Source organism: Dermochelys coriacea, chromosome 1 (assembly GCF_009764565.3).
Source record: "Dermochelys coriacea isolate rDerCor1 chromosome 1, rDerCor1.pri.v4, whole genome shotgun sequence".
NCBI classification, from domain to species: Eukaryota; Metazoa; Chordata; order Testudines; family Dermochelyidae; genus Dermochelys; species Dermochelys coriacea.
In genome coordinates this window covers 102451286-102479148 of record NC_050068.2, presented here as the reverse complement: position 1 = coordinate 102479148, position 27863 = coordinate 102451286, and the positions used below count along the sequence as shown (strand labels likewise).

The following is a 27863-nucleotide window of genomic DNA, read 5'->3' as shown; positions in this document are numbered from 1 at the left end:
GCAGCAATAATAGGTCCAACATTTTCCGCCAGAAGTGCAAGTTTTAAGCCGACAGTGTCCCATTTAAACTTGTACTGGCAGTACGCTGCACGTGTCTGCACTCTTGTTGGAAATAGCTTGAAATGTCCTCTCCCCCGCCCAAACCGTACTGGCAATGAGCGTGAGTGGTGAGGTGCAAGCCGGCTGTGGTTCTTGTTGCTGGACTACATTTCCCAGCATTACTGCTCAGCCTGGGAAGTGAGACGATCTCATTATTCATTCGGAAGAAGTTTTGTTGGACCAATGAAACAATCCCCTTTCCTTTCTTGCCCGCTGAGACTGAGGACAGGGTTAACCCGAAGATGCTGTTCCAGCTCCAGGGTTAAAGGCAGAAGAATCGATACACACAAAGACAAAGAAATAGGGACACGGCAGCAGCTCCTGATTGTGTCTACTCTGTGGTAACTAATGCAGTTAACTAGCGTCTCCCTTGTAGTTTGCTTAGGGGGAAAGTGGAAATATTCAAGACTTCTTTGAAACAAACAAACTAACGCTCAGTCAAGGCAGATGTGTAACTGAGCAGATCTTATTGCAGCCGTAACTGAGACACAAGTTACACTTTAGGACACGTTTTCTATCCCTTCCCTGCAGCTTGGCCTGTCTTCTTGTTCGTGTTTTTTCCTGAAGAGGAAATCTTGTAAATGTTTAGCATTGGGCTGCTTTGTTACTTAACGCTTGGAACAATTCCTGTGTTCACTGTATCCGGTGGAGGAAACCAGCTGAGTCCGGAGAACAGTTTAATATGGGGACCTGGTCTGAGAGCAGATGTTGTCCTCCCTGCTCGGTATTTTTATGTTCAGGCTTTGGACACTGAAGGGCAGAGGTAAGCATGACAGCACCTTATCATAGCAACTTTAAATTGTGTTTATGGCCAAAAAGATGTCTGAGTTTTAAAATGGCACGTTCTTACTTCATAGGTCTAAATACTCCTGAGGCTCCCATCCCCACAGCATCTGAATGCCTGCAAGAATTTAAAATTAGAAATGACTATGTTCCCTAGTTGGCATTCCCAAGGCCCTTTTCCTGGAAATATTTAAGCATTGTGCAACTTTACTCAAATTACACACATGCTTAAGTGTGTTGAGGATCTGGGTCCAAGTCATACCTCCAGATTTCTTTGACAAAATAACTTTTCCTCCAGTTACACTGCAGAGCCAGACCCCTCACATCTATATTACATTCCATTGTGTTTTGTACATCACCAGTAGAATTGGCCCAACTCTCTCTTCAGAGTCACATGGGTGTGCCTGTATACATTGGCTCTCTTGTTATTTAATTAAGAAAACTACTTAATTTGCCTTTCTTGCAGAAAAGGATATTCATGTTGAAGGCCCCAAATCTGACTTACATTTTTATGCCTTATATCTCTTAGTAAATTTTGTTTAATTGTCATGTGTCAAAATGCTCTAATGTTCTTTTAATTAAATGAATTCCAGCCGCCTTTACTCCTGGAAATCTGTACTTGCACAGGTTTCAGATTAGCAGCCGTGTTAGTCTGTATTCGCAAAAAGAAAAGGAGTACTTGTGGCACCTTAGAGACTAACAAATTTATTAGAGCATAAGCTTTCGTGAGCTACAGCTCACTTCATCGGATGCATTTGGTGGAAAAAACAGAGGAGAGATTTATATACACACACACAGAGAACATGAAACAATGGGTTTATCATACACACTGTAAGGAGAGTGATCACTTAAGATAAGCCATCACCAGCAGCAGGGGGGGGAAAGGAGGAAAACCTTTCATGGTGACAAGCAAGGTAGGCTAATTCCAGCAGTTAACAAGAATATCAGAGGAACAGTGGGGGGTGAGGTGGGGGGAAGAAATACCATGGGGAAATAGTTTTACTTTCTGTAATGACTCATCCATTCCCAGTCTCTATTCAAGCCTAAGTTAATTGTATCCAGTTTGCAAATTAATTCCAATTCAGCAGTCTCTCGTTGGAGTCTGTTTTTGAAGCTTTTTTGTTGAAGTATAGCCACTCTTAGGTCTGTGATCGAGTGACCAGAGAGATTGAAGTGTTCTCCAACTGGTTTTTGAATGTTATAATTCTTGACGTCTGATTTGTGTCCATTCATTTTTTTACGTAGAGACTGTCCAGTTTGGCCAATGTACATGGCAGAGGGGCATTGCTGGCACATGATGGCATATATCATATTGGTAGATGCGCAGGTGAACGAGCCTCTGATAGTGTGGCTGATGTGATTAGGCCCTATGATGGTATCCCCTGAATAGATATGTGGACAGAGTTGGCAACGGGCTTTGTTGCAAGGATAGGTTCCTGGGTTAGTGGTTCTGTTGTGTGGTGTGTGGTTGCTGGTGAGTATTTGCTTCAGATTGGGGGGCTGTCTGTAAGCAAGGACTGGTCTGTCTCCCAAGATCTGTGAGAGTGATGGCTCGTCCTTCAGGATAGGTTGTAGGTCCTTGATGATGTGTTGGAGAGGTTTTAGTTGGGGGCTGAAGGTGATGGCTAGTGGCGTTCTGTTGTTTTCTTTGTTGGGCCTGTCCTGTAGTAGGTGACTTCTGGGTACTCTTCTGGCTCTGTCAATCTGTTTCTTCACTTCAGCAGGTGGGTATTGTAGTTGTAGGAATGCATGATAGAGATCTTGTAGGTGTTTGTCTCTGTCTGAGGGGTTGGAGCAAATGCGGTTATATCGTAGCGCTTGGCTGTAGACAATGGATCGAGTGGTATGATCTGGATGAAAGCTAGAGGCATGTAGGTAGGAATAGCGGTCAGTAGGTTTCCGATATAGGGTGGTGTTTATGTGACCATCGCTTATTAGCACCGTAGTGTCCAGGAAGTGGATCTCTTGTGTGGACTGGTCCAGGCTGAGGTTGATGGTGGGATGGAAATTGTTGAAATCATGGTGGAATTCCTCAAGAGCTTCTTTTCCATGGGTCCAGATGATGAAGATGTCATCAATGTAGCGCAAGTAGAGTAGGGGCATTAGGGGACGAGAGCTGAGGAAGCGTTGTTCTAAGTCAGCCATAAAAATGTTGGCATACTGTGGGGCCATGCGGGTACCCATCGCAGTGCCGCTGATTTGAAGGTATACATTGTCACCAAATGTGAAATAGTTATGGGTCAGGACAAAGTCACAAAGTTCAGCCACCAGGTTAGCCGTGACAGTATCACAATACATGAAGGAAAAATATTCAGTAAAGATTCAAGAATGCCTGCTGGCACATAAAGCTGTGATGCCATAGACATCATTTGAATTGCACTCCCTATCCACCAGAAGTGAATTAGGCCCAGAGATTTTATTTTTAAGCTTCCTTTGGGATATTATCCACAGTAAGAAAAAAGAATATACGTTTAAAAAACGTATGACGATCTTTTCAAAAACTCCTGCTCCATTGCCCTAATATAAAATTTGCCATTCATCTCAAGGTTCACAGGCATCATACAGGATGTGAGATGGGGAAAGAAAATGAAAAATGGGTTACAGAAAAAATAGAAGCATCTTGGCCCAGCAAACAAGTTACAGCTAATTCTCCCTTGTCAAACCTAATATATAAGAAACTGGTCAGATTCAGTTATGGTGTGACCTCTAGATTTTCCTGTTTCTTTCCATTGTCACACAAATCAGTAATCCCCACAAACATGTAGATATCAGATCTGTGAATCCATTTAAAATAATTGCTTATTAAATACTGTATAGAACATTAAACAAACCTAGTAACATTTTGAGACATCCTAAAGCATAATTCAAAGATAGAAATTAGTGAACCAGATCATCTCTAAATAGGAAAAACCCAGCAGAGAACAGGAAACCCACGACTTGCTGCTTGTGGCGTTTTCAACAAAATATTCCATGAAAAGGTGGGGTTGTTTCCTCTATCCAGGGCCGTCCTTACCCATATGCAAAGTATGCAGCTGCGTAGGCCACAAGGAAATTTGGGGCACTGAATTTCCTGGTGCCCTGCACAGCTGCGTGCTGCCCCTGCTCCGGCTCTTCTCCGGCCAGCACTGCTGCTTTTTTGTGAGGTAAACAGGATCAGTGGGGTTAGAAAGAAATTAAAGGAGAGGAAAGAGTGAGAGGGAGACTTGACCATACAGGAAGAGGATCAATGGAAAAGGGGATGTGGGAGAGAAAGGGCCCAGTGGTAGGGAGAGAGAGAGGTGAAGGAAAGAGAGAGGAAAAGGAACTTCTGCAAAGATAGTCTTATGGTTAATACATAGGATGGATTGCTAGGAATGGTGGATTCCATTCTTGCCCCTGGCTCTCCATGTGATGTTGAGAGAGTCACCTTCCTGCACTTCCCCCTTCTCCCCCCAGAAGTAGTAGTATTTCCCAGGTAGGTGGAAGCACTTTAAGACCCTGGAATGGGAGGATTGCTATTCATTTATTAATACCAGAAGGGAGAGAAATGCTGAAGCAGAAGAGCTCATTCACCTCACAAGCTCATATCTGCAGAAACTTCACTGGCAAGGAGGTACTTGGCTTTGAACTAGTTTACTTGTAGGGGCAGCATGTCTCAATAGTCTGTTGAGTCACTATGGTCTAAATTTTCAGAAGGGCTCAGACCTCACACTCAGGGCCAGATTTTCAAAACTGCTTGGTTCTCATTTAGGCACCAAAATAAGAAGACAGATTTTCATAAGAGCTCAGTACATTGGATGCTAAGGTCTATTGAAATCTGCCCATTGGTGTAACAGTGGGAGCTGCTAGCTATTAAGCACTTTTGAAACCCAGGCCTTATTTAGGTGTCTAAATTGGAGCTGAAGTCTTTGGAAAATCTAGCTCTCACTAAAGTCAATGGCATTCTTTCCATTGACTTTAACTGGCATTTCATCAGACCCTAAGAAAACTGTTACATAGTCACTTCTTAATCACGACTGTACTTGTTCCCTGTGTAGGTTTACTTTCTCTCCAGGAGCAAATGCATTCCAGGTGAAGATCACTGCTCCTGATGAGCAGTTCACTCGGATAGGAGTGCAGATATTAGACAGAAAAGATGGCTCCTTCATTGTGAGGTACAGAATGTATGCAAGCTACAAAAACCTGAAGATAGAAATCAAAGTCAAAGATAAACATGTTGCCAAGTCTCCATATATTTTAAAAGGTACAAAGAAGAATGACATGATACAACTTTATTTTACATAGTGGGTTTTTTTTCATACAAACTGTAGCCCAAAATGCTTTACAGTACTAGGGCCTGATCCTTCAACTTGCTGAGGCTCGGGTTCACAGTTTTAGATTCTACTGCAATCCATAATCCCCACTCAGCTTCCCCTGAACCCTGAAGATGCCTAAACTCACTCAGGTTATGTCTACACAGACATAAAAGCCTGCAGCATGGCCATAGCTAGCCCAGATCAGCTGACTTGGGTTCATGGGGCTCAGATTCTAGGGCTGAAAAATCGCTGTGTAGACATTCAGGCTTGGGCTGGAGCCCAAGCTCTGGGACCCTGAAAGGGTGGAGGGTCCCAGACCTGAGGCTCTAGCCCAAGCCCAAATGTCTACAGAGCGATTTTTCAGTTCCAGAGCCTGAGTTCCATGAGCCCAAGTCAGCTGCCCCAGCCAGCCATGTTTTTTTTTATCCCTGTATAGACATACCTTCAGCACCTAAGCTTTTGTGTAAAAATTCCCTAGGTGCCTATATTTCTGCCTCTGAGCATGTACACTGCTGCCTCACTCAAGGCATCCAGACATCTATCTCCCACCTAGGGCCCAGAGTGATCCATGGATTGGGAAAGACAATATGTAACTTACCTGCAGCGGCCAATCTGGTAGGCAGCCTCTGAGCATGCCTAACTCCACACAAAATGACAATTAGGAGGACCAAGCCCTCCTTTTAACCATTAGCCCAATAAGCAGGGTATTCAACTGGGATATGAGATACCACTATTTCAAGTCCCCTGTCAGCCTGATAAAGACAAGGTATTTGAACAGGCACCTGCCACCTCTTCTGCCCACATCGGGCAAGACGGGCAGGCAAATGCCTATCTTCCCCTAGTTTGAGGCTCACTCTGGGCCTTAGGCAGGAGATAGGTTCTTTTATTCTGGAACAGAGTATCCATATGGGGCAGTTATTCTAGGATAGCTACATTGTACCAGAAAAGTTATGCAGTTCCACACTACTGATTCACCTCTGAATTTGTCTCAAAGTCCAGGGTAACTAAATTCTGAATTCTTGACTGGGTTGCACATTAAAATAATCTAAAAATTTGTGGTGTATACAACAGGCCCTGTTTACCATGAGAATTGTGACTGCCCTCGCGAAGACAGCACTGCATGGCTGGAAGATATGAGCTGCCCTCAAGCCATTCTACAGATTCAGAGAGACCTAGCACATTTTCCCACTGTTGATCCAGATAAGATTGCAAAGGAAATTCCACAAAGGTTTGGACAAAGACAGAGCTTGTGTCACTATACCATAAAAGATAACAAGGTACAGTATGTGATTTAGCTGAAGTATTAAAAGGAGGCTTCTAGCTAGTCATATATTTAGGTTGGTTAACACTTTCCATTATAAAGGATTCTTTTGACCTTTTCTTTGAGAACTTCTCATACCTCTATTGTTTGCTTCATTAACCCTCAAATATAATATTTAACTCTTATATAGTGTTTTTCATCTGTAAAAATCAATGATACTTACCTTCCTTTGTAAGGTGTTTTATGTCCATATTACAGATAGGACAGTAGAAACACAGAAAGGCAAATTACTTTGCCAACAGTCACACAGCAGATCAATAGTAGAATTAGGAGTAGACCCAAATGTCCTGACTCCCAGTTTAGTTTCCTGTCCACAAGAGTTTTGAATACTAATCAATTTTGTATGGTGCAGTGGTCTAAGAATCCTCAACTCTAGCTAACAAAACTCTACTAATTTCAGAAGAGCTGCTGGTGGTGTATTGGAACTGTGTTAAAATTACAAGCTAGCAGTTTAAATGTAAGGCGTTTACTATTCCTGCTTGCACATTAGGGGGCTTTATAGAGAAGTATACAATCTTGTGCAGTCAGTCAAAGAACCAACCTTGTACAAGGTAGGGTGAGTAGTGCCTCTCTAGTTGTGCAGCCTGCCTTCTTTCGCTCTGTTTTTGGTTCTTGTGCGTGTTAAAGTTTTGGATTCCTAGAAATAAAGTAATGTTACATCACAACCTTCCAGAGAGAATATTTTATGTTTTTGTCGAGCTTTTCTTTATGCCATGAACATAATCCGGTAAAGGAGTGCAGTAGAGTCAGGCTTGAAAGTGATAAGTTCTGTTTACCGGGGATCATTTTAAAGGTGACTCCAAAGGACAAAAAATGTGTGCCCCTTTTTTTGCTTTGTCAGAGAGGTAGGACATTCCAAGGCTTCCCAAAATGATTTGAAGTCATGTAAAGGTGAAGCCACACAATTTGTCTGATTGTTTACTGTGAAACAGGAAAGCTCCAATAATGTATTTTTTCCCAAGCAAAAACACTAATGAAATAACTTTTGGATTATGTTTAGGTTTATATAAGGACTCATGGTGAGCATGTAGGCTTCAGGATTTTCATGGATGCTATACTACTTTCTTTGACTAGAAAAGTGAGTATATATTAGTCTTATATATTGTATATGTTAGTGTTTAAATATCAAAATTTTCCCTGAAATCTTTATTACAGTTTTGTTGATGCCTCCGCAACAATAAAGAAAACACCACTATTCTTGTTCTCTCTTTTTTATTACTTTCACATTAATAAGTAATAAGCTAGCAAGATTGTTCCTAATGAAGTTGGATGTTCTGGTATGCTCTTTGATTAGTTTGTAGAATGTAACTTATAAATGTTAATTATCTGCAATGTTGTTTTAGCTGTGCTGGTCCCAGAACATTAGAAAGACAAGGTGTGGGAGGTAATATCTTTTATTGGACCAACTTCTGTTGGTGAAAGAAACAAGCTTTCGAGCTTACACAGAGTGTGTTAAGGTATGTATTCTGGACTCTCTCCTTGGATCAACCTGTGGGTGAACACTTTTCACAGAAAGGTCACTCCATATCTGACTTCTCAGTCCTCATCCTCAAAGAAAACCTGCACAACACCTTCAAAAGACGAGCCTGGGAGCTTAAATTAAGTTTGCTAGACATTGAAAACCATGAAGTTAATAAATACACTGGATTTATGACTTATTACAACAATCTGTAATCTGGTAGACCCCCTTTTTTGTCCTATGACTGCAGAGATGTTAAGATGCCACTTCACCTTGAACGGTCTCTTACAATACATGCTAACTACTTATGCTAAACGATTGCTTCCACCTTCTTTTTAGCTGTGACACTGTGTACATTTCCTAGACCTGTGTAAGCTTGAAAGCTTGTCTCTCTCACGAGCAGAAGCTATCACTTCACCGACCTTGTCTCTCAGATATCAATTAGGCAGCTTATGACAAAGGCCTATATAGGATTTAATAGAAAACAATTGTCCATAGGCTTTGTGAACCATCCTATAGGATTTAACAGAGATTTATATCAGTGCTAATACATTTTGTAGGATGATGTAAACAAGCCTCAGGGAATTCATATAATTTTCTGTTAAATTCTATACACTGTGGAAAGAGGCCAGAGACAAAGAGAGGCTGGGGAAGATGTCCCCCAACTATACTCAAAATTAAATTTCTAGAGCATCCTATTTGTTTCATCCCTGTTCAGTTCTTTTCAACTTTTCTATTGGCTAATATGATTGAAGAACAAAAAAATCTATTGTGTTCAAGGAGAAAATTAGCCCCCAAATTACTATGGTCTGAAAATGTAAACGCTGATCATATCTAGTTTATAGCTTGTCCATTACAGTTATCGAATACAACCAGTAGATGGCATTGTGTTCATAAAGATTATTCCTAAAGATTACAGCCTTTCCAGGTTCTCTGTGAAGAGAAGATTCCCTTTGTTTTATGAGGGTCAGATAGAACCCTATGTGTCTATATGTAAACTGAAAATAAGAACTGGTCCTTTGTTTCTCTATCTCTAGAACTTCCATGTCTTTCTGCCTGTTCTTAACAGGGAATTCTTGCTAAAGGTTTCCCTGTGTCATCAAGTTAGAGCAAATAAACTTTGATGTCCTTCCTCAGCCAAATGAGAGGGCATATAAACCCTACTTGATATCTGGGAGAGGATTAGTTTCTATTTTTGTCTCTGAACGTAAGTTGAGTCAGAAACCTAATGTTTCTAATGCTTGGACAGCAGAGGAATCAAGACATGTTGCAATGTGGATGAGCCACAATGAAATTAATTACCTTGCTGGTCTGAACAATAAAGTATTCAAGAAAAGTTTTACATATGCACATGTTATGGAGAGGCAGTAATGTGCTTATAATTGCATATTATGTATATGTGGGGACTTGGTCAATATGGGTAATTAATGTGTATTGTAGACAATTGTTATCCATTTTAGAAGATATTTTGTTTATATTTGAGATAATTGATGAAAGAACAGTAGTTTTTAGCCAGAATTAACATTATAGTACAGTGATGGAATAGGTATATCTTTTATTTAAAAAGGCTAATGTGGTTTTATTATGTAGACAGTGTAAAATGAATTGTGTCCTTAAGTATTAATTTCCCTCTAGCTAAGATTTTGTAAATGGCATGGTACAACTACACTGCTGTCACTTTGCAACCTTAATAGCTTTTGAAATGGAGTTTTTTTGGTTTTGGAATATATACAAAGACCTGAGTATCATGAACAAGGAGAGAGGATGATGCTTCGTTATATTTAGAAGAGTAGCTTTTGTGAGATTCCTTTTGAAAACTAGTTTGTTATAATGCTGCTTTGTTTTCTGACCTGATAATATATTTAAAACATGGATTTCTGTGAACAGCATTCCTGAAGTGTGATGAGCAGTTGTTATAGTTTTTTAATATATTATGGCCCTGAACCTAACTTTTCCAGTAGACTTCTCTTATGGTACCTAATTTCAGATACCATATTGATCAAGAAAAAAAAAGAATATTCCTATATATTAACACATACAATACACACTAACATCAACACTATCATTTGTCTTCTTTTAGGTGAAAATGCCAGACGTAGAGTTTTTTGTTAATTTAGGGGATTGGCCTTTAGAGAAAAAAAAATCTACTCAGAACCTTCATCCCATCTTCTCATGGTGTGGATCCACAGAATCGAAAGACATTGTGATGCCAACCTATGATTTGACGGACTCAGTCTTAGAAACTATGGGCCGGTAAGAAATTATGTAAATTTTTCACAAAGCACTAAATATGAATTGGATGGTATTCCAATAGGCTCTTACATTACCAATACTTCAATAATTGTTGTACTATGTATTTATTCAAATTAATTTCTATGTTGACACTGAAACACCATTTTAGGCCAGATAAGGTATACTGAATATCTAAGTTTAGCTATTTTATCCTTTACATAATTGTATTCCTGCAATGTCCTATTTCAGAAACCAGAGACCATATGTAGTCCAATCAAAAACACTAAAAAAATCTATTTTATCACTGATGACACCTCTATCAGTCTCCCCACCACTCAGGATGATATCATGGGAAAGATCGTCTTCCACTCTTCTTTGCATATTCAGGCTTTCTCCAGATCTTGCTGCTTCTCTCTCCATAACATTTCTAAGATACCTCCTTCTTCTTTTAAAATACGTATAGCCAAAACTCTCACGTAGGCCTTCATCTCCCATCTTGATTACCGTAAGGTCCTCTTCTCAGGCCTCCCTAACAGCTATGTTGCCTCTTCAGAACCATACAAAATCAGTTTTTAAGATGATCTTTCTTGTCCATGACTCTGAATCCATTTGAATCCTTCCCCTGGCTCACCCTATTTCACTGCATTCAGTTCACCCTTCTTGTCCTTATCAAGACCCTTCACAGGTCTGTCCCTCTTTATTTGTGCACTCTGATCTCTTACTGCAGCACCTTCTTGCTGTCTCCTTCATTCTGGCAAAGATAGCACCTTCATACACCCTTTGTCAGCCTCTTCCACAGCCATCTCCATACCTTCCATACTGTCTGTAGCACATAGCATGCTTCTCTGCACTGACCCACAAAGCCACTATTGTCTTCCCCTTCAAATCTCTCCTCAAGACCCCCTGTGGCATAATGCCTGTAAAATATCAACTAATGAACGGTGGCTTGAGAGTCAGATGGGGTTTGTTGGCACTTATTTTATCTATTACAATCATAAAAAGTTTACAAACATTTATTTGATTGTATCCCTGCCTTTGTATGTCATCTGTCTTCTTAGATTGTAAACTTTTTTGAATAACACCATTGAAATCAAAGGAAATGTGGTGTATAACTGCTGAGGGAGAACCGGGTCCAGAATTGTATTACAATAATATTTTAAAAGATTGGTGCATGAAAACTTCAAGAGTCCTCTTTTCTGAAATCACTTATTCCCTCCTGACATCTAGAGTCAGCTTGGACATGATGTCTGTCCAGGCCAACACTGGGCCACCCTGGGAAGACAAGAATACTACAGCAGTTTGGAGGGGACGTGACAGCCGCAAAGAGAGGCTTGAACTTGTAAAACTCAGTAGAAAATATCCAGATATCATAGATGCTGCTTTTACAAACTTTTTCTTTTTTAAACATGATGAAAGCCTCTATGGTCCCATTGTGAAGCATATTTCATTTTTTGATTTTTTCAAGGTAGGACATCAACTGCTATTATTCTTCTTGCAGACTTAACTCACCAGTGTTTGAGAATCTTCCTCCTCCTGCCTACCATATTATACATATATATTAAAGTACTTAACTTTTCAGACATAACCTGTTTATGATTATCAGATTTGACTTAGGCCTGGGCTACACTGGGGGTGGTGGTGGTTCAAACGAAGATACGCAACTTCAGCTACGCTATTCTTAGTTCGACTTACCTGGCTGTCCTCATGGTGGCGAGTCAACCGCGGCGGCTCACCTGTCGACTCCCCTTACTCCTCCTGCCGAGGTGGAGTACATGCATCGATTCAGGGATCGATTTATCGCATCTAGACGAGACACAATAAATCGATCCCCAATAGATCAATCACTACCTGCCGATCTGGTGGGTAGTGAAAATGTACCCTTAGATTTTGAGGTTTTATAGGAACTTTCTGTCCAGTCTAATCTCTAGATTCCATTTTATTATTCTTCTGTCCTGACTGGTGATCATAGCTCCTCCCAATACAATATATTTAGCCAGTGGAACTAATCTTATCTGCTTATTAATAATAAAGATTATTTATAATGCAATTCGTGTCTGATATAATCTGCATGTCTTAAAATGAGCAAGCCCCCTGCATTTAATATTCTCAGAATAAAAAAAACACCACAAAACCAATCCCTGCTAAGTGTTTTTAAAATGTTTATTAATCAATTATATATATATAAATTGTATGTTTTTGCAGTATAAATATCAAATTAATATTGACGGCACAGTGGCTGCATACAGATTGCCTTACCTGTTAGCAGGAAACAGTGTAGTACTGAAGCAAGACTCCTTCTACTATGAACATTTTTATAATGAGCTGCAGCCCTGGAAACACTACATTCCATTTAAAAATGACCTGAGTGACCTACTGGAGAAGCTACAGTGGGCAAAAGATCATGATGAAGAGGTAAGTCTATATTAAAACACTTAGAAACATTTCCTGACAAACTAAAAGTAGGTGAATACAAGTTAATTTGTTTAAAAACAAACAAAACTTTAGCAGGTCTTAAGAATGAGTGTCGCATATTATACCAATGGGGAAGCGAAACATATTTAGCTTGTGTATTCTTCTACAGCCCTTAATTTGAAAATTAATTTGAGTTTTTGAGAAATTAAAGATGTATTTACGGAGTAAGAACACCTTTCTTTCAAAGTTAAGAATATGTCAATTTTCAATCTCCCTTGCATGTCATCAGTAATAAAGGTTTATTTATTATTTTATGGAGCAATCACCATGGTGGTACCTAGACACTTGTCTACAAAATTGGAAGGTTAATTACTAAAACTGTACATATTGTGTTACATTTCAGAATCACTACTACCATCTCCAGAAATGTTCCTATGTCAGGATTTTCCTTTTCTTTGACAGGCAAGGAATATTGCAAAATCAGGGCAAGAATTTGCAAGAAATAACCTCATGGGAGATCATGTATTCTGTTATTATTTCAAACTTTTCCAGGTCAGTATATCAGACTACTAGAAAAAAGTTATGTAGAAAGCGTTAGGAATATACAGACACTGGAAATCAGCCAGTCCAGAGATGAAGTCACAAAGCAAAGAATAACAATGGAAAACATTAAGTAGATTGTGGACATTGTGTGAAGTTTATGCGCTAAAAGATTCCTTTAATGTTAGAGTGGCAGTTTGAGAGAGGCATTCCAGCTCTCATAAATCTCAATCTAATCTACAAGAAAATGTTCCCATGTTCCTCACACTAGCACTCAGCAATGATCTAAGAGCGTAGTCTCATTCCCCTATCCCCAGCCACAGCTGAAAATGTCTGTGCATTAGCACTGAGGTTTTGACACTTCAGTGAGGCACCACCTGGAATCTCTGACAGCAGTTAAGTATCCGCTTACCTTCTCTGTGATATGGTAGGCTTTTCTGAGAGCAATGGGAGATTCTTTGGCCACACAGCTCTTACAAATTATTGATCTGAGCTGTGAGATATACAGGCAGTTAATAAAGTAAGAATACCTTCCTCTTTTTTGAATTAGGAATACGCCAATTCACAAGTGAGTGAGCCAAAAATCAGAGATGGCATGGAGAAGGTAGAGCAGCCTGACGATGACCTGTTTCCATGTACTTGCCACAGAAAGAAGGTATGGTCTGTACAATAAAGGTCTGATTCTGCAAGATGCTGAATTTCCTCAATTCCTATTTAATTGAATGTGCCTAGCACCCAACATCATCAGGGCTCAGATGAGTTTCATTCAAATTCTGATGACTAATGGGCTTGTAGGTGGTCTATATTTTTATTTTTTATTTTTAAAATTGTGTATTTGCACCAACTAAACAGCTGAAAACTGCTGCTGAAAAACAGAGTTAACTGAGAGCTAACTCCTGTGAAATCACTGGGGCAACACTGTCAGATAGCTAACAGTAATAGAACAGAACAGTTTCAGAAAGGCAATAATTTTGTCTGTGAAAGTCAAAAGAGCCAGAAATGTCAAGGTTTCCATTTTTCATTTAATCTTTCTGGATTTTTGTAATATTACTTTAAATTTACTAGTTTGCAAAACTGCTGATAACCAACCACTGAAAGACTGTTTTTATAATTCTTGTAGAATAAATAAGAGTCCTGGCAGTGAGAATAATTTCCTTGAAAATGGATTGCCTCAGTGGTCACGTGTTTTCAAAATTAAATAAATATTTGTAAGAGTAACTAAAAGGCTCTAAAATTAATAGCTCATTTATAGTAAGTTGTTTGGGGGCATATCCCAATTCATTAAGTCATACCCACCAGCTGTGGCTAGCACAGACAAGGAATTCCGTATCGCATAGATCCTGTTGTGAGTGGAGGTTTGAGGACACAGCAGACATTCAGGACCCCCCCTCCCACTCCGCCCTACCTCCTGCATACTTCAAAGAGTGTCTGTCAGCCACAAATAAAGCCAGGGCAGAGGGAGGAAACAAACCAACCTGCACTTACCTTGATACAGTGGCTAATAAAGGACATGGTGAAGCTGCAGCTGTGGGCTGAAACAGTGGCCAAAGAGGAACTGTTCCTTTCTGTCTCTTTAGAAAGGGAAAGGATCATTGAATTAAAGCAAGAAATAAAAGACTATACTGACTGTTAAAACTGCAGCTGTTAATATTTTTCCTTCTTAATTACAGGCCAAAGATGAACTCTAACAGGAAGAAATAAAGTCACTTTTAGGAATGTTTACCTATTTTCAGAATCCCGTTAAAAGAAAATAAAAGGAAAATTATTTTATTAACAATTTCAATGGACAATAGAAAACAGTGTGCAATAGTCTGAATGAGGAATACCTATTTTCCCTTTTATCATCAGTATCAGTAGTACTTGCTGTTTTGAAATTTTTTTTTTAATAAAAACAATTTTTTTTAATAAAGTCACCTTCATTTCAAAAAGTGATGTTGTTACTATTCTAAGACCTGATTCTGCAAAGGGATGGTGAGCAGGCACCTTCCACAAATGGCTTTAGGGACTCAATCCACACAGTAAGTTAAGTCTAAACAAACTTTTCCTGGAGTTTGGATTTAAATAACAACAAAAAGACCTTAAAGTAACAAAATTCAGTTCAAACCTCCAGAGTGTGACTGCTCCAAGGGATCCTCTTTCCGGACTGCTTAGCCACACTTTCATTCCTCTTTGCACAGAGCCTATACTCTAAAAAGAGAATGATATCCTGTCTACAGACAAAAGACTCTCTCTAATCTCTCTCTCTCTCTCTCTCTAAATTATTTATATACATATACACAGTATAAGTTTTAAAAAAACAATTTAATACTGTACACAGCAATGATGATTGTGTAGCTTGGTTGAGGTGGGGAGTCACAGGGTGGAACAGGGTGGGATATTTCCCAGGGAATGCCTTGCTGCTAAATGATGAACTAGCACTCGGCTGAGCCCTCAAGAGTTAACACATTGTTATTAATGTAGCCTCACAGTCTACAAGGCAGCATGAATGGAGGGAGGAGACACAATAGATGCATGGCAGTGGCTGCAAACATTCCCTGCGGAAACTGAACGTGATGATGAACCCATGCTATCTCACTGAAGTGCACACTCCACTTTCCAAAATGCCAGAGGGGGTTCATGTGTTTGTGAGACAGACACACACAGTGTGTGTGTGTGTGTGTGTGTGAGAAAGAGAGAGACACACACACATCCCGTGTGTGAGAAAGAGAGAGAGAGAGAGAGAGGCGCGCATTTCCCCTTTACACTGACCCCACTCTAAGTACACTGCCTTTTTAAGTAGATCATCAAGTTGAGACAACTGCTTCCAGCAAGCTCCCTCGGTCCTGAGCCCTGTCCTGTCCCCCCACACCCCGCTCTGTGGAGATGGGGAGCAGGAGGAGGGGGACACCCTGACATCAGCACCCCTCTTCCCCCCCCAACCCCTGAACAGCAAGCAGGAGGCTCCTAGGAGCAGCTCCAAGGCAGAGGGCAGGAGCAGCACATGGCAGTGGGGGGAGGGAGACCTGAACTGCCCAGCAATTGATAGTCTGCTGGGCAGCTGCTGCACAGGGAACTTAGGGAAGCTGATGGGAGGCTGCTGGCCCACCCTGGTTCCAAACCCCCACCAGCTAGCTCCAACAGGCTGCTCTTTCTGCAAGCGGTGGACAAAGGAGGCGGCTGCCAAACGTTATAAGGGAGCATTGCACAACTTTAAACGAGCATGTTCCCTAATTGATCATGGGCACCAACTTCCCTGCTTTCCCCTGGGTGCTCGACTCCCACCCTGTTCCCAGCCTTGCCACCACTCCATCCCTTCCAAGAGGCCCCACACCTGCCCTGCCCCCATTCCAACCCCTTCACCAAAGTCCCTGCCCCAACTCTACCCCCTCCCTGCCCCTATTCCTACTCCTTCCCCAAATCCCCCCCTGCCCCGCCTCTTACCCGCCTTCTCCCCCTCCCAAACGCTGGGAGGTAGACGGAGGAGCAGGGATGAGCACACTCAGGGGAGGGGGAGGAGGAGATGGAGCTTGGCTGCCAGGGGGTGTACAGCACCACTAATTTTTATCTGTGGGTGCTCCAGCCCCGGAGCACCCACGAAGTTGGTGCCTATGTCAGTGATGTAACAACGAAATGACATTAACCGGTAGATGTTAAGTGAGGAGTTACTGTATCAGGCACTGTAGCAGTTGCTACTAAAGTTAAATAAATCTGTTCATTTTTCATGAACAGGGTCCATCATTTAAGAAATACTTGTATCTCCTGAAACTAATGGACTTGTTTAAACCAGTCACTAATTTGCACACTGATATCAATGGAGGCACTATATGTGAAGCAGGATCAGACCCAATTATGATACTAAATCAGGTTTAAATTCTCCAAACTCTAAAAACAGAATGTTTCCCAACCAAAATGAGGTTTGTCTTATTGTCTTCATATTATAGCTAATGAATTCAGAGTCTGTATGGCTAGGAATGGACTCTAAAGTCAAGTCAACTAGGCCTGTTTAAAGTGCTTCCAATGCTGTATTTTCTGCTGAACAGAATGAATACCGTTAGCCCAGTACTCATGAGCAATCCTACAAAAAGAAACTGGAGTAAACAATATCTGCATGCAAACAGATTTAAATTTTCAGCCTTCCAATGAATTATCATGAAGTGAAAAAATGATTTCACAAATATTTTGGTAGTAGTGGCCTCTCAAATCCAGCACTAATAATACAGTGTTGGCTGCAATGTAATTTAATAGTGCCAACTCTCATCAAACAAGTTGATTAGCTGGCTTAACATCATAAGTATGTTTAAATCATTGTTCTCTTTCAAGTTTCCCCTTCACTATCAAAAACAAGTCTTTCATATGGATAACAAACAAGTTGTGTTGTATTCCTGTTGTCCCAACAACACTGAAGCCTTACTGGGTATTACACTTTTGCAGAAACATGGACAAAGTGAGAAATATCAGGTTAACTGGTTTTGCTGCTTTCAAGTCTGGACATCGTGAGTGGCTGTGAAAGGAACTATTTCATTATATACTAATGATACTCATTTTGCCAGTATTCCTGAGGGCATTCTGAGCCAAAAAATTAAAAATTCTGTGCACAGTATTTTAAAATTCTGAAATTTTATTTGTCAAATAAATGTGGCTGGCTGCACCAAGTGGTGAGGCTGCACCCAGCCCTGAAACAGTACAAGGCCTGCCCCAGGGCCCTACTCCTCCATACCACGTGCACCAGATGTGGGTAGACAGGCTCAGCAAGGCAGGATCCCAGCGTGGAAGGGTTTGGGGTGGGGAGATTCAGGTGGGTGTTGAGAGGGTTCTGTGTGAGGCAATCCGGGTGCAGGTGTCTCAATGGGGGAATCTGTGTGTGTGTGTGCGTGGGGAGGGAATCCAGATGCACTGGGATTTGTTAGGAGGTTCTGGATGCAATGGGAATGGGACTCTGCAGGGGGGTCCCAGTGAAGGTGGTTGGGACTCTTCGTCTTCCCCTGCACGGCATATGGGGCTGGGTCAGACCCTCCCCCAGATCTCTCCCCAGGTGCAGGAAGCTCTGCAAGCACTTCCTCCTCACGTCTTTCCTCCTTCCACTCCCCTGCACTTTCTGCACCCATCACTCCTCAGCTGCATGGGAAGGGATCACTGTACAGGGAGCTGATTTTCCCCCATCTGCCCAACCCCTGTGCATCCAGACCCCCTCATTCCCAGACCCTCCTGCTGCGCATCACCGCCTATGGCCCAATGAGCCCCACTCTCCCTGTACCTGACCACCCACACCCAGAAACCCATCCACTGAGCCCTGACCAGCTATAGCTGGATTCCCACCTCACTCAGACCCCTCGCACTCAGACCACCCGGCTGAGTTCTATCCCCTCACAACCAAACCTGCCCTTTTTTAGTTTATTTTGCAGTAGTAATCTTTAAAAACACACTAACTAAGCAGTACAAAAAAAAATTGGGGGGGGTCACACAGACCAACAAATATATACACCACTAAAATTGAAATACAGAAGAGTATTCATGCCCCATCGTTAATATTTCCCATGTTTTGTGATCTTCACCTTTAAAAAATGGTATTACTACCTTGTTCATATTGCATAGCGGTTTTGGATTCAAAAAATATTTTTTTTACGTATGTTTACACTTAATATTTGCAGAATGACCTGTTCTGAATCAAGTAGGCCTCAGGTAGGAATAGCTCTTTTTTAATGCTCTCTCTTTGGCAAGTCAAAGAAGCCCTTTACATTTAAGGAAGGTTAATGTAACCGATGTTTAACTGTTGGAAATTTGTACTCCTGTTCAATTATTTCTTTGATCCACGAAAAAACCTGTGTGCTTATTTCCATCATAATATCATCTGCCGTTCGTCCTTTCACTGTCATGCCATGGTTTGCTTTTTCAACCCAATGAATTTTTTGGGGGATCTTCATTTGCTTGCCACACCTTCCAATAATTTCTATAAAAATCAAGAGGAAAAAATTATTATATGCCAGAAATTATGTGGATCGTAGTCATCCTTTTGTCCACCGTAACATAACAAGCAGCAGTTGAAAATGCAAATAGAATTCTGAGTGCATTTAAATGAATTGATAAACAGATTATGACATTGTAATCCAACAGTATAACCTCTTCAGAGTACTTTGCCCAATGTTAGTCACTCTATGACACTTATGAAAAGAAAGTCCAGAAAACAAAGAGAAGGACATATCTATCTGAAGTCTTCTCCCATAAGACACTGAAAGCCATCCATTCCTGCTGCCAATGGGTCAAGACACCAGTAACAAAATGAGGAACTTTCACAGACATGTGAAGTCCAGCCTCATAGGTCACAGCAGATAATAGAATATTAGTATAATAGTTTTAGGACTAGCTCCTACTCTGTAGGACAGGGATTGGCAACCTTTGGCACACGGCCGCCAGGGTAAGCCCCCTAGCAGGCCGGACCGATTTGTTTACGCATTCACAGGTTCGGCCAATCGTGGCTCCCACTGGCCACGGTTTGCCGCTCCAGGCCAATGGGGGCCGTGGGAAGCAGAGGCCAGAACATCCCTCGTCCTGCACCACTTCCCGCAGCCCCCATTTGCCTGGAATGGCAAACCATGGCCAATGGGAGCAGCAATCGGCCGAACCTGCAGATGCGGCTGGTAAAGAAATCGGCCCAGCCCACCAGAGGGCTTACCCTGGTGGGCCGCGGGCCAAAGGTTGCTGCTCCCTGCTGTAGGATTTTCCCCCATTACAAGGTTATTCAGAGGATAGTTGGACTTACTTCACAGACCTAAGAATTTTCACAGTAAGAGTATATACTCCAAGCACTCTATATGCTTGCTGTTCTGTTGTAACCACTCATTAAAATGTTATGACATGCCAGAAACACTTTCTAGGCCTGGAGAGTTAAGTGCACATAGTCCTAAATCCTAGCAGGATTTTGTAAGGCTCCTGTAATATACATCCCAAATCTGACTTACATTTCACTCCTGTTCCCCCATAAAATAGATAAGATAAACTCCAGACCTTGCTGAACATTACTTTCTGACTGTTACTAGCACTTGGATACTTTTGTGGAGTTTGGTTTGCAGAACCCTTCCTCCAAAGGAAAGGAGAGCACCACTGAGCAAGCAAACTTTGCCAGAAATATTTTTATTTGTCCTGAAAAATACACTGACTATATTGATAATATAGCACAGTATACATTTTGTGTAATCTGAAATGGGAGGGGAGCTAAGATTTCTTTAGAACACCCAGGTATATTCTCCCCAAGGCCTTTTTTTTTTTTTTTGTTAAGTAATACTTGCCATTTGGTGCTATCTGGTCCATTCAAAAGGCAAACAAAATTCTGTTCAGGGATATTTTTGGGCCCCAAGGATAGCCAGCTGTAATAGGAATGACCTGGCAATATCCAGGGAAGGTGTGATATCCATCAAAAAAAGCATCCCAACTTTTTTAATTTGGTGGTAGAGTTCCCCTGCCTGGAGCTTTTCGCAGCACCTCAGTGGTTGGAGAAGACTGTCAATTATCACCATCATCTTTAGATACTAGTGCTAACCACATCTGAGCAGTTTTCCTATTTCCTCCCCTTTGTAACTCAACTCACACAGGAACTCACTTTTTTCACACATCTCATCTTCTGATCCTGAGACAAACAGCACAGGACACTTAATAAAAAATAAATCTTCATCCCGGAGTTTGGACTGAAGCTTGGTCGATGAAGTGGATAAGATAAACATATCAGACCGTGAATGAAATCCTCATTGTCATCCTGGCTAATCTGACGTGTCACAGAGGCAGCGGCTCGTGAACCCATTCGAACGACCTATCTCCCATTTAACCATAAAAATAAAAATTATGTTTACTATCATGTCATTTACATTCATACTGAGAAGCACCATTCCTAAAAGTCATCCAATTCAGTGTATGTTGCAACACTAATATGGCATATACTCTACAAAATGACTATGAAGGGGCAAACTGAGGGACTTTTTTCACCAGGTCATTGGAGACCACCACGCAGAATTTTGGCACTGTCAGATAATTTAACTGGGGGCACTAATGATTTTACATCCACGAAAAAGAAAGCAATAGAGGAATACTTTTTTTGGGGGAGTGGGGAAGGGAGCAGGGTAGAATGACAAGAAGTAGGCACAGGTTTCAGAGTAGCAGCCGTGTTAGTCTGTATTCGCAAAAGAAAAGGAGTACTTGTGGCACCTTAGAGACTAACAAATTATTAGAGCATAAGCTTTCGTGAGCTACAGCTCACGAAAGCTTATGCTCTAATAAATTTGTTAGTCTCTAAGGTGCTAAAAGTTACTCCTTTTAAGAAGTAGGCAATAACTCATATATAAGTAGGATGTGTGAAGAACTCAGAAAAACCTAGATTTCAGGACCCTTGAAATATTATAGAACAATGGTTATTATATTCTTATACGACAAGGACATAGTATTGATTCTTTCCATGCTGCCTTAGTCAATTAGTAGTAAAAATAAAATTCCTGTGACCCACACTTCAAATCAGGCCAAGATATACACAGTGGATTTCTTTCAAGTATTTGCTTTACTACTAAAAAGAAAAGGAGTACTTGTGGCACCTTAGAGACTAACAAATTTATTAGAGCATAAGCTTTCGTGAGCTACAGCTCACTTCATCGGATGCATTTGGTCCAAATGCATCCGATGAAGTGAGCTGTAGCTCACGAAAGCTTATGCTCTAATAAATTTGTTAGTCTCTAAGGTGCCACAAGTACTCCTTTTCTTTTTGCGAATACAGACTAACACGGCTGCTACTCTGAAACCTGCTTTTACTACTTTAAACTCCAGTGTAAACATATGGATACAAACTGAGAAGATGAAACCTGCATGAGGTCATTCTATGAGTGACAATGTGAGGTCACCAAGTATCTCCCCAAAAGAAGCCACCTTAGCTGATGGATCACATTTTTAATTGAGGTTCTGTAGATGGCTGGATTAAACTGTTTGTGAGGTCTGCTGGAGTCAGAGGGGGTTTGGTTTTGCCTTTAGCTTAATGGGAGGAGAACTGGAGATTCTGGAATCATGTAAATCCTACTAACCCCCCAGGCAGGCGCCTAAAAGACCTGGAGAAAAGGTCTGAGTACTGAACACTAGCAAGAAGAGCTAAGATACCAGTGGCACAAGTACTTTCACTATTCGTGCATATATATAACTCAATATTAAAGACATTTGTATATTTGATATCCAATTTGGTTTTGGGTTTCCTTTATACGAGGAAGCACATTTAGAACAGGTATAAGCAGGTACTATTCCACTGGCCTACACCATGTATGAAATCCTCTCACTTTGATAATGTGTGGTGTGTGTGTGTGTGTGTATATATAATCAATCCTGAGGACTCACAATTTTCCCCACCCCTCAGGAATGGAATAATTATACAATGTACTCTTAAAACCACCTCATTAGGGCTAAGATTGTAAACAAAGACATCCATCCCTCCCCCTTACCTCCAAGAAAGACACCAGAAAGTTTATATTCATCAGAGGACTTTAAATATTCCCTAAGGAATGAAACAGCATTTTTCATTCGTTTAAAAAAGACAGCATTTTAAGATACATGATAAAAAAATTGTTGTAGCTGAAGAATCTGAAATTTGACATTTCCCCAATAAGACAGAATTTATTTATGTGATGTTTTTTCTCCTCACTTCTCATACCCACAAACAAGTACTTCTGCAATACTTTTAAAGCAAGAACAATTTTAATAAGCCAATACTCACAAGCTATCCTACAATAATTCACCACTGTGTAAGGTAAAAGAGATCAATGTAATGAGGGAACTTTTCAATTTCAAGTTTACCAAAAGATTATGAATTATAAATAAAATATTTTTTAAAAACTTGAGAAGTATCTTGCCAGTGTTCTCTAAATAAACTTTCAATACAATATCATATTTCCGATTTCCTAACCAACAATATGGTTAGAAACAATATTGTGTACTTTTAAAGAAACTTCAACACAAAGCTCTCAGAATGCCTGCATTAATATTAGCAAGATCTAATTTCAGTAAAATATGGTGTTAAAACACAACATATAGAAACAATTGTGATATCAAAGTGCAAAGGGAACCTCAGAGGGCTGGACTGTGCTCTTGTCTTATTCAGCCAAGTAGGTGAATACGACTCCCTGACTCACTTGCTAGGCCTACCTGAATCTTGGGTGTGAGTCTGTCACAGAGTGTATCCGGAGAGCAGGCGCTGCAAGGTATGGACAAGTCTTGGGTCTAGCTCCTACCTAGGGTTGCCAACTTTCTGATTATACAAAACCGAATACTCTTGCCCTGCCCCTTCCTCAAGGCCCTGCCCCTGCCCCCTTCTTCTCCGAGGCTCTGCCCCTGTTCACTCCATCCCCCTCCCTCCATTGCTGGCTCTCCCTCACCGTCACTCACTTTTACCAGGCTGGGGTGGGGTTGGGGTGCAGGAGGTGAGGGCTCTGGAGTGGGGCCAGAAATGAGGGGGGTCAGGGTGCATGAGTAGGCTCCAGGTTGGGGCAGGAGGCTGGGGAGTGGAAGGGCTCCAGCTGAGGGTGCGGGCTTTGGGGTGGGATTCGGGATGAGGGACTTGGGGTGTAAGAGGGGGCTGCAGGCTGAGGACAAGGGGTTCAGAATGTGGGAGGGGGCTCAGGACTGGGGATTGGGGTGTGTGAGAGCGTAAGGGCTACAGGAGGGAGTTTGGGTGCAGGAGTGGGATCAGGTTCGGGAGGGGGTTCAGGATGTGGGTTCCAGCCAGACGATGCTTACCTCAGGTGGCTCCCGGAAGCAGCTGGCATGTCCAGCTCCTAGGCGGAGGGGCAAGGGGGTTCTGCATGCTTCCCCTGGCTGCAGGTGCGGTTCCCGGACAATGGGAGCTGCGGAGCCGGTGCTCAGCGCGGGTGCAATGCACGGAGCCCCCCTGGCCACCCCTACGCCTAGAAGCCGGATATTCCAGCTGCTTCTGGGAGCCATGCAAAACCTGGGCAAGTAGGGAGCCTGCCTTCACCCAACCAGACTTTTAACAGCCCAATGAGCAGTGCTGACTAGAGCTGCCCAGGTCCCTTTTTGACGGGGCGTTCCTACTCTTACCCTCTGGCTAGCATAGCTGGCCTGGGCAAGAGGAAGGCAGGAATAACCTGCACCCTTCGAGGGCTATACTCACTCCCACATTCTCCAGGGCTGAAAAAGAACAGAGATTCTTTGAGGGTCTTCCTAAACACTCAATCTAGTCTTGAATGATTATAGTAGAAGGATGTCAAATACAACAAAAACTACTTACACAAGAAGAGAAGGAAACTAAAAGAGCTAGCAAAACCAATGCTAAGAGGGAATATTATTGCTCTCTATAAATATATTGGTGGGGGGGATAAACACCACGGAGGGTAAAGAGCTATTTAAGTTAAAAGAATATGTTGGCACAAGAGCAAATGGTAATAAAACCACCTGTCCATAAGTATAGGCTGGAAATTAGATTTTACCATCAAAAGGAGGCGAGGTTTGGGAACAGCCTCCCAACAGAAGTTGTGTGGGGGGGAAAAATTCGTTTAAGTTTTAAGACAGAGCTGAATAAGTTTATGAGAGAGATTTGTGACTTTTGGCTTGTGGTGACAAGGGGCTAGTCTCAGCAGCCCTAGGGGTCGCTTCTGGTTCTAATGTCTTATGTCCTAAAATCTCATGCTTCAGGGCTTAATCAGTCACTAGTGGGATTCAAGAAGGAAATTCTCCTGCTCCCTCTCCACCCCTAGGTTCTCTGTCTTTTTTTTCCTCCACAACTGAAGACAAGACATTGGACATGGAGTGTAGGAATGCTCTGAGGTGGTACAAAGTATTCTCTCTCAGGTGCCTGGCTGGTGGGTCTAGCTCACATGCTCAGGGTTTAACTGATCACCATTTTCGGTGATTGGAAGGAATTTTCTCCCAGGTCAGACTGGGACTAGGGGTTACTCACCTTTCTTTGCATCATGGAATGCGGTCACTTGATTTGCTAGGATCATCTGGGTATATCTAATCAATTTTCTGCATTGTGGTACCCTGGTCCTCCTGTTCTTGGCCTGTGGCACACTATAGTTTAGTCTTCTGAAGACTAATACTTTGATCTAATTCTGGCTGTTGGGCTTGGTGCCAAGGTGGCTGGAAGATCTGTGATACAGGTCAGACTAGATCTGGTGGTCCCTCCTAACCTTAAACTCTACGACAAAAGCATTGTAATACTTAGTAGTGACAGGAAATGTAATATGCAAAAAGCATATGATAGCTTAGGTGGATTTTAATAAAAATTAAATTAATTAACAAATAGCCTGGAGTCTTGCTGTGACTCTAAAATTTCCAGAATTTAAAATACGATCTGGTCTTTTCTTACCACAACTGTTTTATATGCTTTAGTCCTATAAGCAATGTTAAGGCCTTTACAGGTAAATCTCAAGCACAGAAGTCCACGCGATGCAAGATAGGCTACCAAAGAAACTAAATGAGAGAAATTCATATCTCCTCCAGCTCCATGAGTAAGAATCACTCCATGTGTTAATATCTTGTCTGGGACAGAAAAGATAGCGTCTAGGTATTTATTTCCAAAAGGTATTTTCACTTTAACCTAGAAATAAAAAGAAAAGAAATATTTCCAGTTTGTACATTCAGGATATCATGCCATAAATAATTTGCAGTTATCACACTGTTCTGTGCTCTGATGCAAAAGGAATGAAGGATGGTCTTGCTATTAAGGCAATGTACTAGCAGTCATGAGATCTAGTTTCTTCTATTGTTGTTTCAGTCAAAGACTTCCTGGGTGACATGGACAAATCATCAATCATTCTGGAAAAACTGAGACAGCTGTAAAATGAAGATAATAATGCTTCCATAACTTACAGGGGAGTTGTGAGGTACAATTTGAAATAAAGAGAAATATATTGTCAGATACCATTGCATCCGATGAAGTGAGCTGTAGCTCACGAAAGCTTATGCTCAAATAAATTTGTTAGTCTCTAAGGTGCCACAAGTATTCCTTTTCTTTTTATAAAAGCCTCTCTCTCTCACTCTCTCAGCCTACTCTCTCAATTTTTTTTAAACAATAACAGTTTCCTATTTCTAGAAAATTTTTCTCATCCATGTGTGGAGCCATTTGCAGAATCCATGCAGGTGAAACAGTAAAAATAACTATACAAAGAGTGCTTTAAAATGAACAAAGTCACCTGAGGAAAAAAAATGAACCTGGCTTCTTTCAGTATATTGATTTTAGGCATTACATTCAACTATAATAGGTAAAATGTTTTAAATTGACAGCGTCCCTTTAATTTTAATGTTTGAGAGGCTCAGATATTATGGTGATGAGTGCCATAAAACACTTATATGAAATAAAATATTGTATTCAATTCAAAGAAACACAAAGAAAGCACCTATCATATGCTTTAGGTGCCTCTGGCAGCTATTTAAAACGATGAAACATGGAAGAGGAAAAAACCTAGCAACAAACAACATAGCAATAAGTAGTTGTACATTATAGAAAAGGGGAAAATGAGGAAAAATGCACCACTCTTCCCTACATATGGTCCTTCAAATAATATCTCCTTTCCCCAAAGCTTTTGTAAAAAAAGATACATCTTGCAGCATCCCATGAAGATCCATACATTTCAGCTATTTTGGACTGGGGTAGTAATCTGGGGCAAATGAATTCCAAAATTGAAGAAATATGCCCTGCCAGTAGCTCCTTCTCTTTGCACAGCTGCCAAGTTTAATTCTCCTACTTTGACATTTTATGCAAATTATTTAACAAGCTAATTTGTACATTATATGCAAATTATTTGCACAAACCATAATCATGAGTTTATGTTCAGTACTGCCCTGAGCAGCGCTGGAAGTGAGGCATGGAGCTGAACAAAAATTGGCAGTTCTGGCTGATGAGGAGTGCTGGTGGACAGCTGGGTACCAGTGGGGGAATCCAAGTAGGAAGTTAGGTGGATTGGTGTTGAGACTGCTGGAAAACAAAAGGATACTTGGGGTTTGGGGACTGCTGAGAGTCTTAACATTCATGAGGAGGCAAGGGATACTGTGGCTGGGTGGGAACCTGGGACCAGTATTGGGCTGTCACCTTGTGCTGTTGCCTCACCTCCTCCTCCGGCTGCTCATTCTTGGCCTTGCTCAAATAGAAGGTACAGCAAGAAAGAAGGCAACTAACTGCCTTGTCCACAGGCACTTCTAGTGAGTGACCAAAATACAGAGCTGCAGGTAAATGCCTATAGCCTTCTCACAGCTCACCTGGACAAATGACATTTCAGGTAAGATGTATGAATGCATGACATGGCTATCAAAAGCATGACTGCAACACGAAAGGCATGTTGGTAGCCCTATCTTTTATGTATAGCAAGGGAGCTCCACCTCCAGAACTTCCAGTTCTCAACTACAGCAGTATTGCACAAGGTGAGAGGTGATCTATCAAGGCAGAAAAAGTGCAGGCCATTTAAAGCTGTGTAGGTCAATTGCAAAAGCAGACAGTGCAGATCACAAAGCACTGGTAGCAGCTCGCTGTGAAATACAAGTATTTGCAATTTCCCAATGGAGTTAAGAGACAGCCCCAAATAAAGCATAGTGCATTAATCTGTTAGGTACTTATATGGAGCCACTACAATAGCACCTAGCACCTCACGATCTTTTGAAGGTATTTACAAAACCCCTGTGATATAGGGAAGTACAATTTCCATACAAAGAGACTAAATTATTTTCCCCAAGGTCACGCAAGAAGTCTGTGGCAGAACAAGGACTTGAACCCAAGGGTCCTAAATCCTAGGCT

At 41.4% G+C, this 27863-nt stretch overlaps 2 protein-coding genes across 5 annotated transcripts; one reads left to right on the top strand and one right to left on the bottom strand.

The window, feature by feature from the left end:
• Positions 1-147: 147 nt before the first annotated feature.
• POGLUT2 (protein O-glucosyltransferase 2) lies at positions 148-15048 on the top strand. Of its 4 annotated transcripts, XM_038412413.1 has the most exons (11): positions 305-440; positions 631-862; positions 4899-5104; positions 6228-6433; positions 7478-7555; positions 10017-10189; positions 11396-11633; positions 12371-12580; positions 13043-13132; positions 13671-13775; positions 14791-15048. In XM_038412413.1, the coding sequence occupies exons 2-11, from the start codon at positions 681-683 to the stop codon at positions 14806-14808; spliced, it is 1506 nt and encodes a 501-aa protein (XP_038268341.1). In that variant the 5' UTR covers positions 305-440; positions 631-680; the 3' UTR covers positions 14809-15048. The 4 variants fall into 4 exon arrangements, with proteins under 4 accessions (XP_038268332.1, XP_038268351.1, XP_038268362.1 ...); XM_038412404.1 differs by having other exon boundaries at positions 148-862; XM_038412423.2 differs by lacking the exon at positions 631-862 and having other exon boundaries at positions 252-440.
• A 3595-nt stretch (positions 15049-18643) lies between these two features.
• Positions 18644-27158, bottom strand: TEX30 (testis expressed 30). The gene is given in 7 exon segments (XM_038412450.2): positions 18644-19046; positions 20694-20783; positions 20786-20904; positions 22542-22613; positions 24854-24855; positions 25446-25673; positions 26888-27158. Coding segments are annotated over 7 exon segments (930 nt in total). The 5' UTR covers positions 27107-27158; the 3' UTR covers positions 18644-18846.
• Between the last annotated feature and the right edge of the window lie 705 nt (positions 27159-27863).

Bases quoted from the DNA above. Each gene is read 5' to 3' on its own strand.
- POGLUT2 (XM_038412404.1), top strand. From the start codon at position 681: ATGTTTAGCATTGGGCTGCTTTGTTACTTAACGCTTGGAACAATTCCT. The intron at 863-4,898 runs GTAAGCATGACA...TTCCCTGTGTAG, and splicing joins TTGGACACTGAAGGGCAGAG to GTTTACTTTCTCTCCAGGAG. The intron at 11,634-12,370 runs GTAGGACATCAA...ATGTTTTTGCAG, and splicing joins CATTTTTTGATTTTTTCAAG to TATAAATATCAAATTAATAT.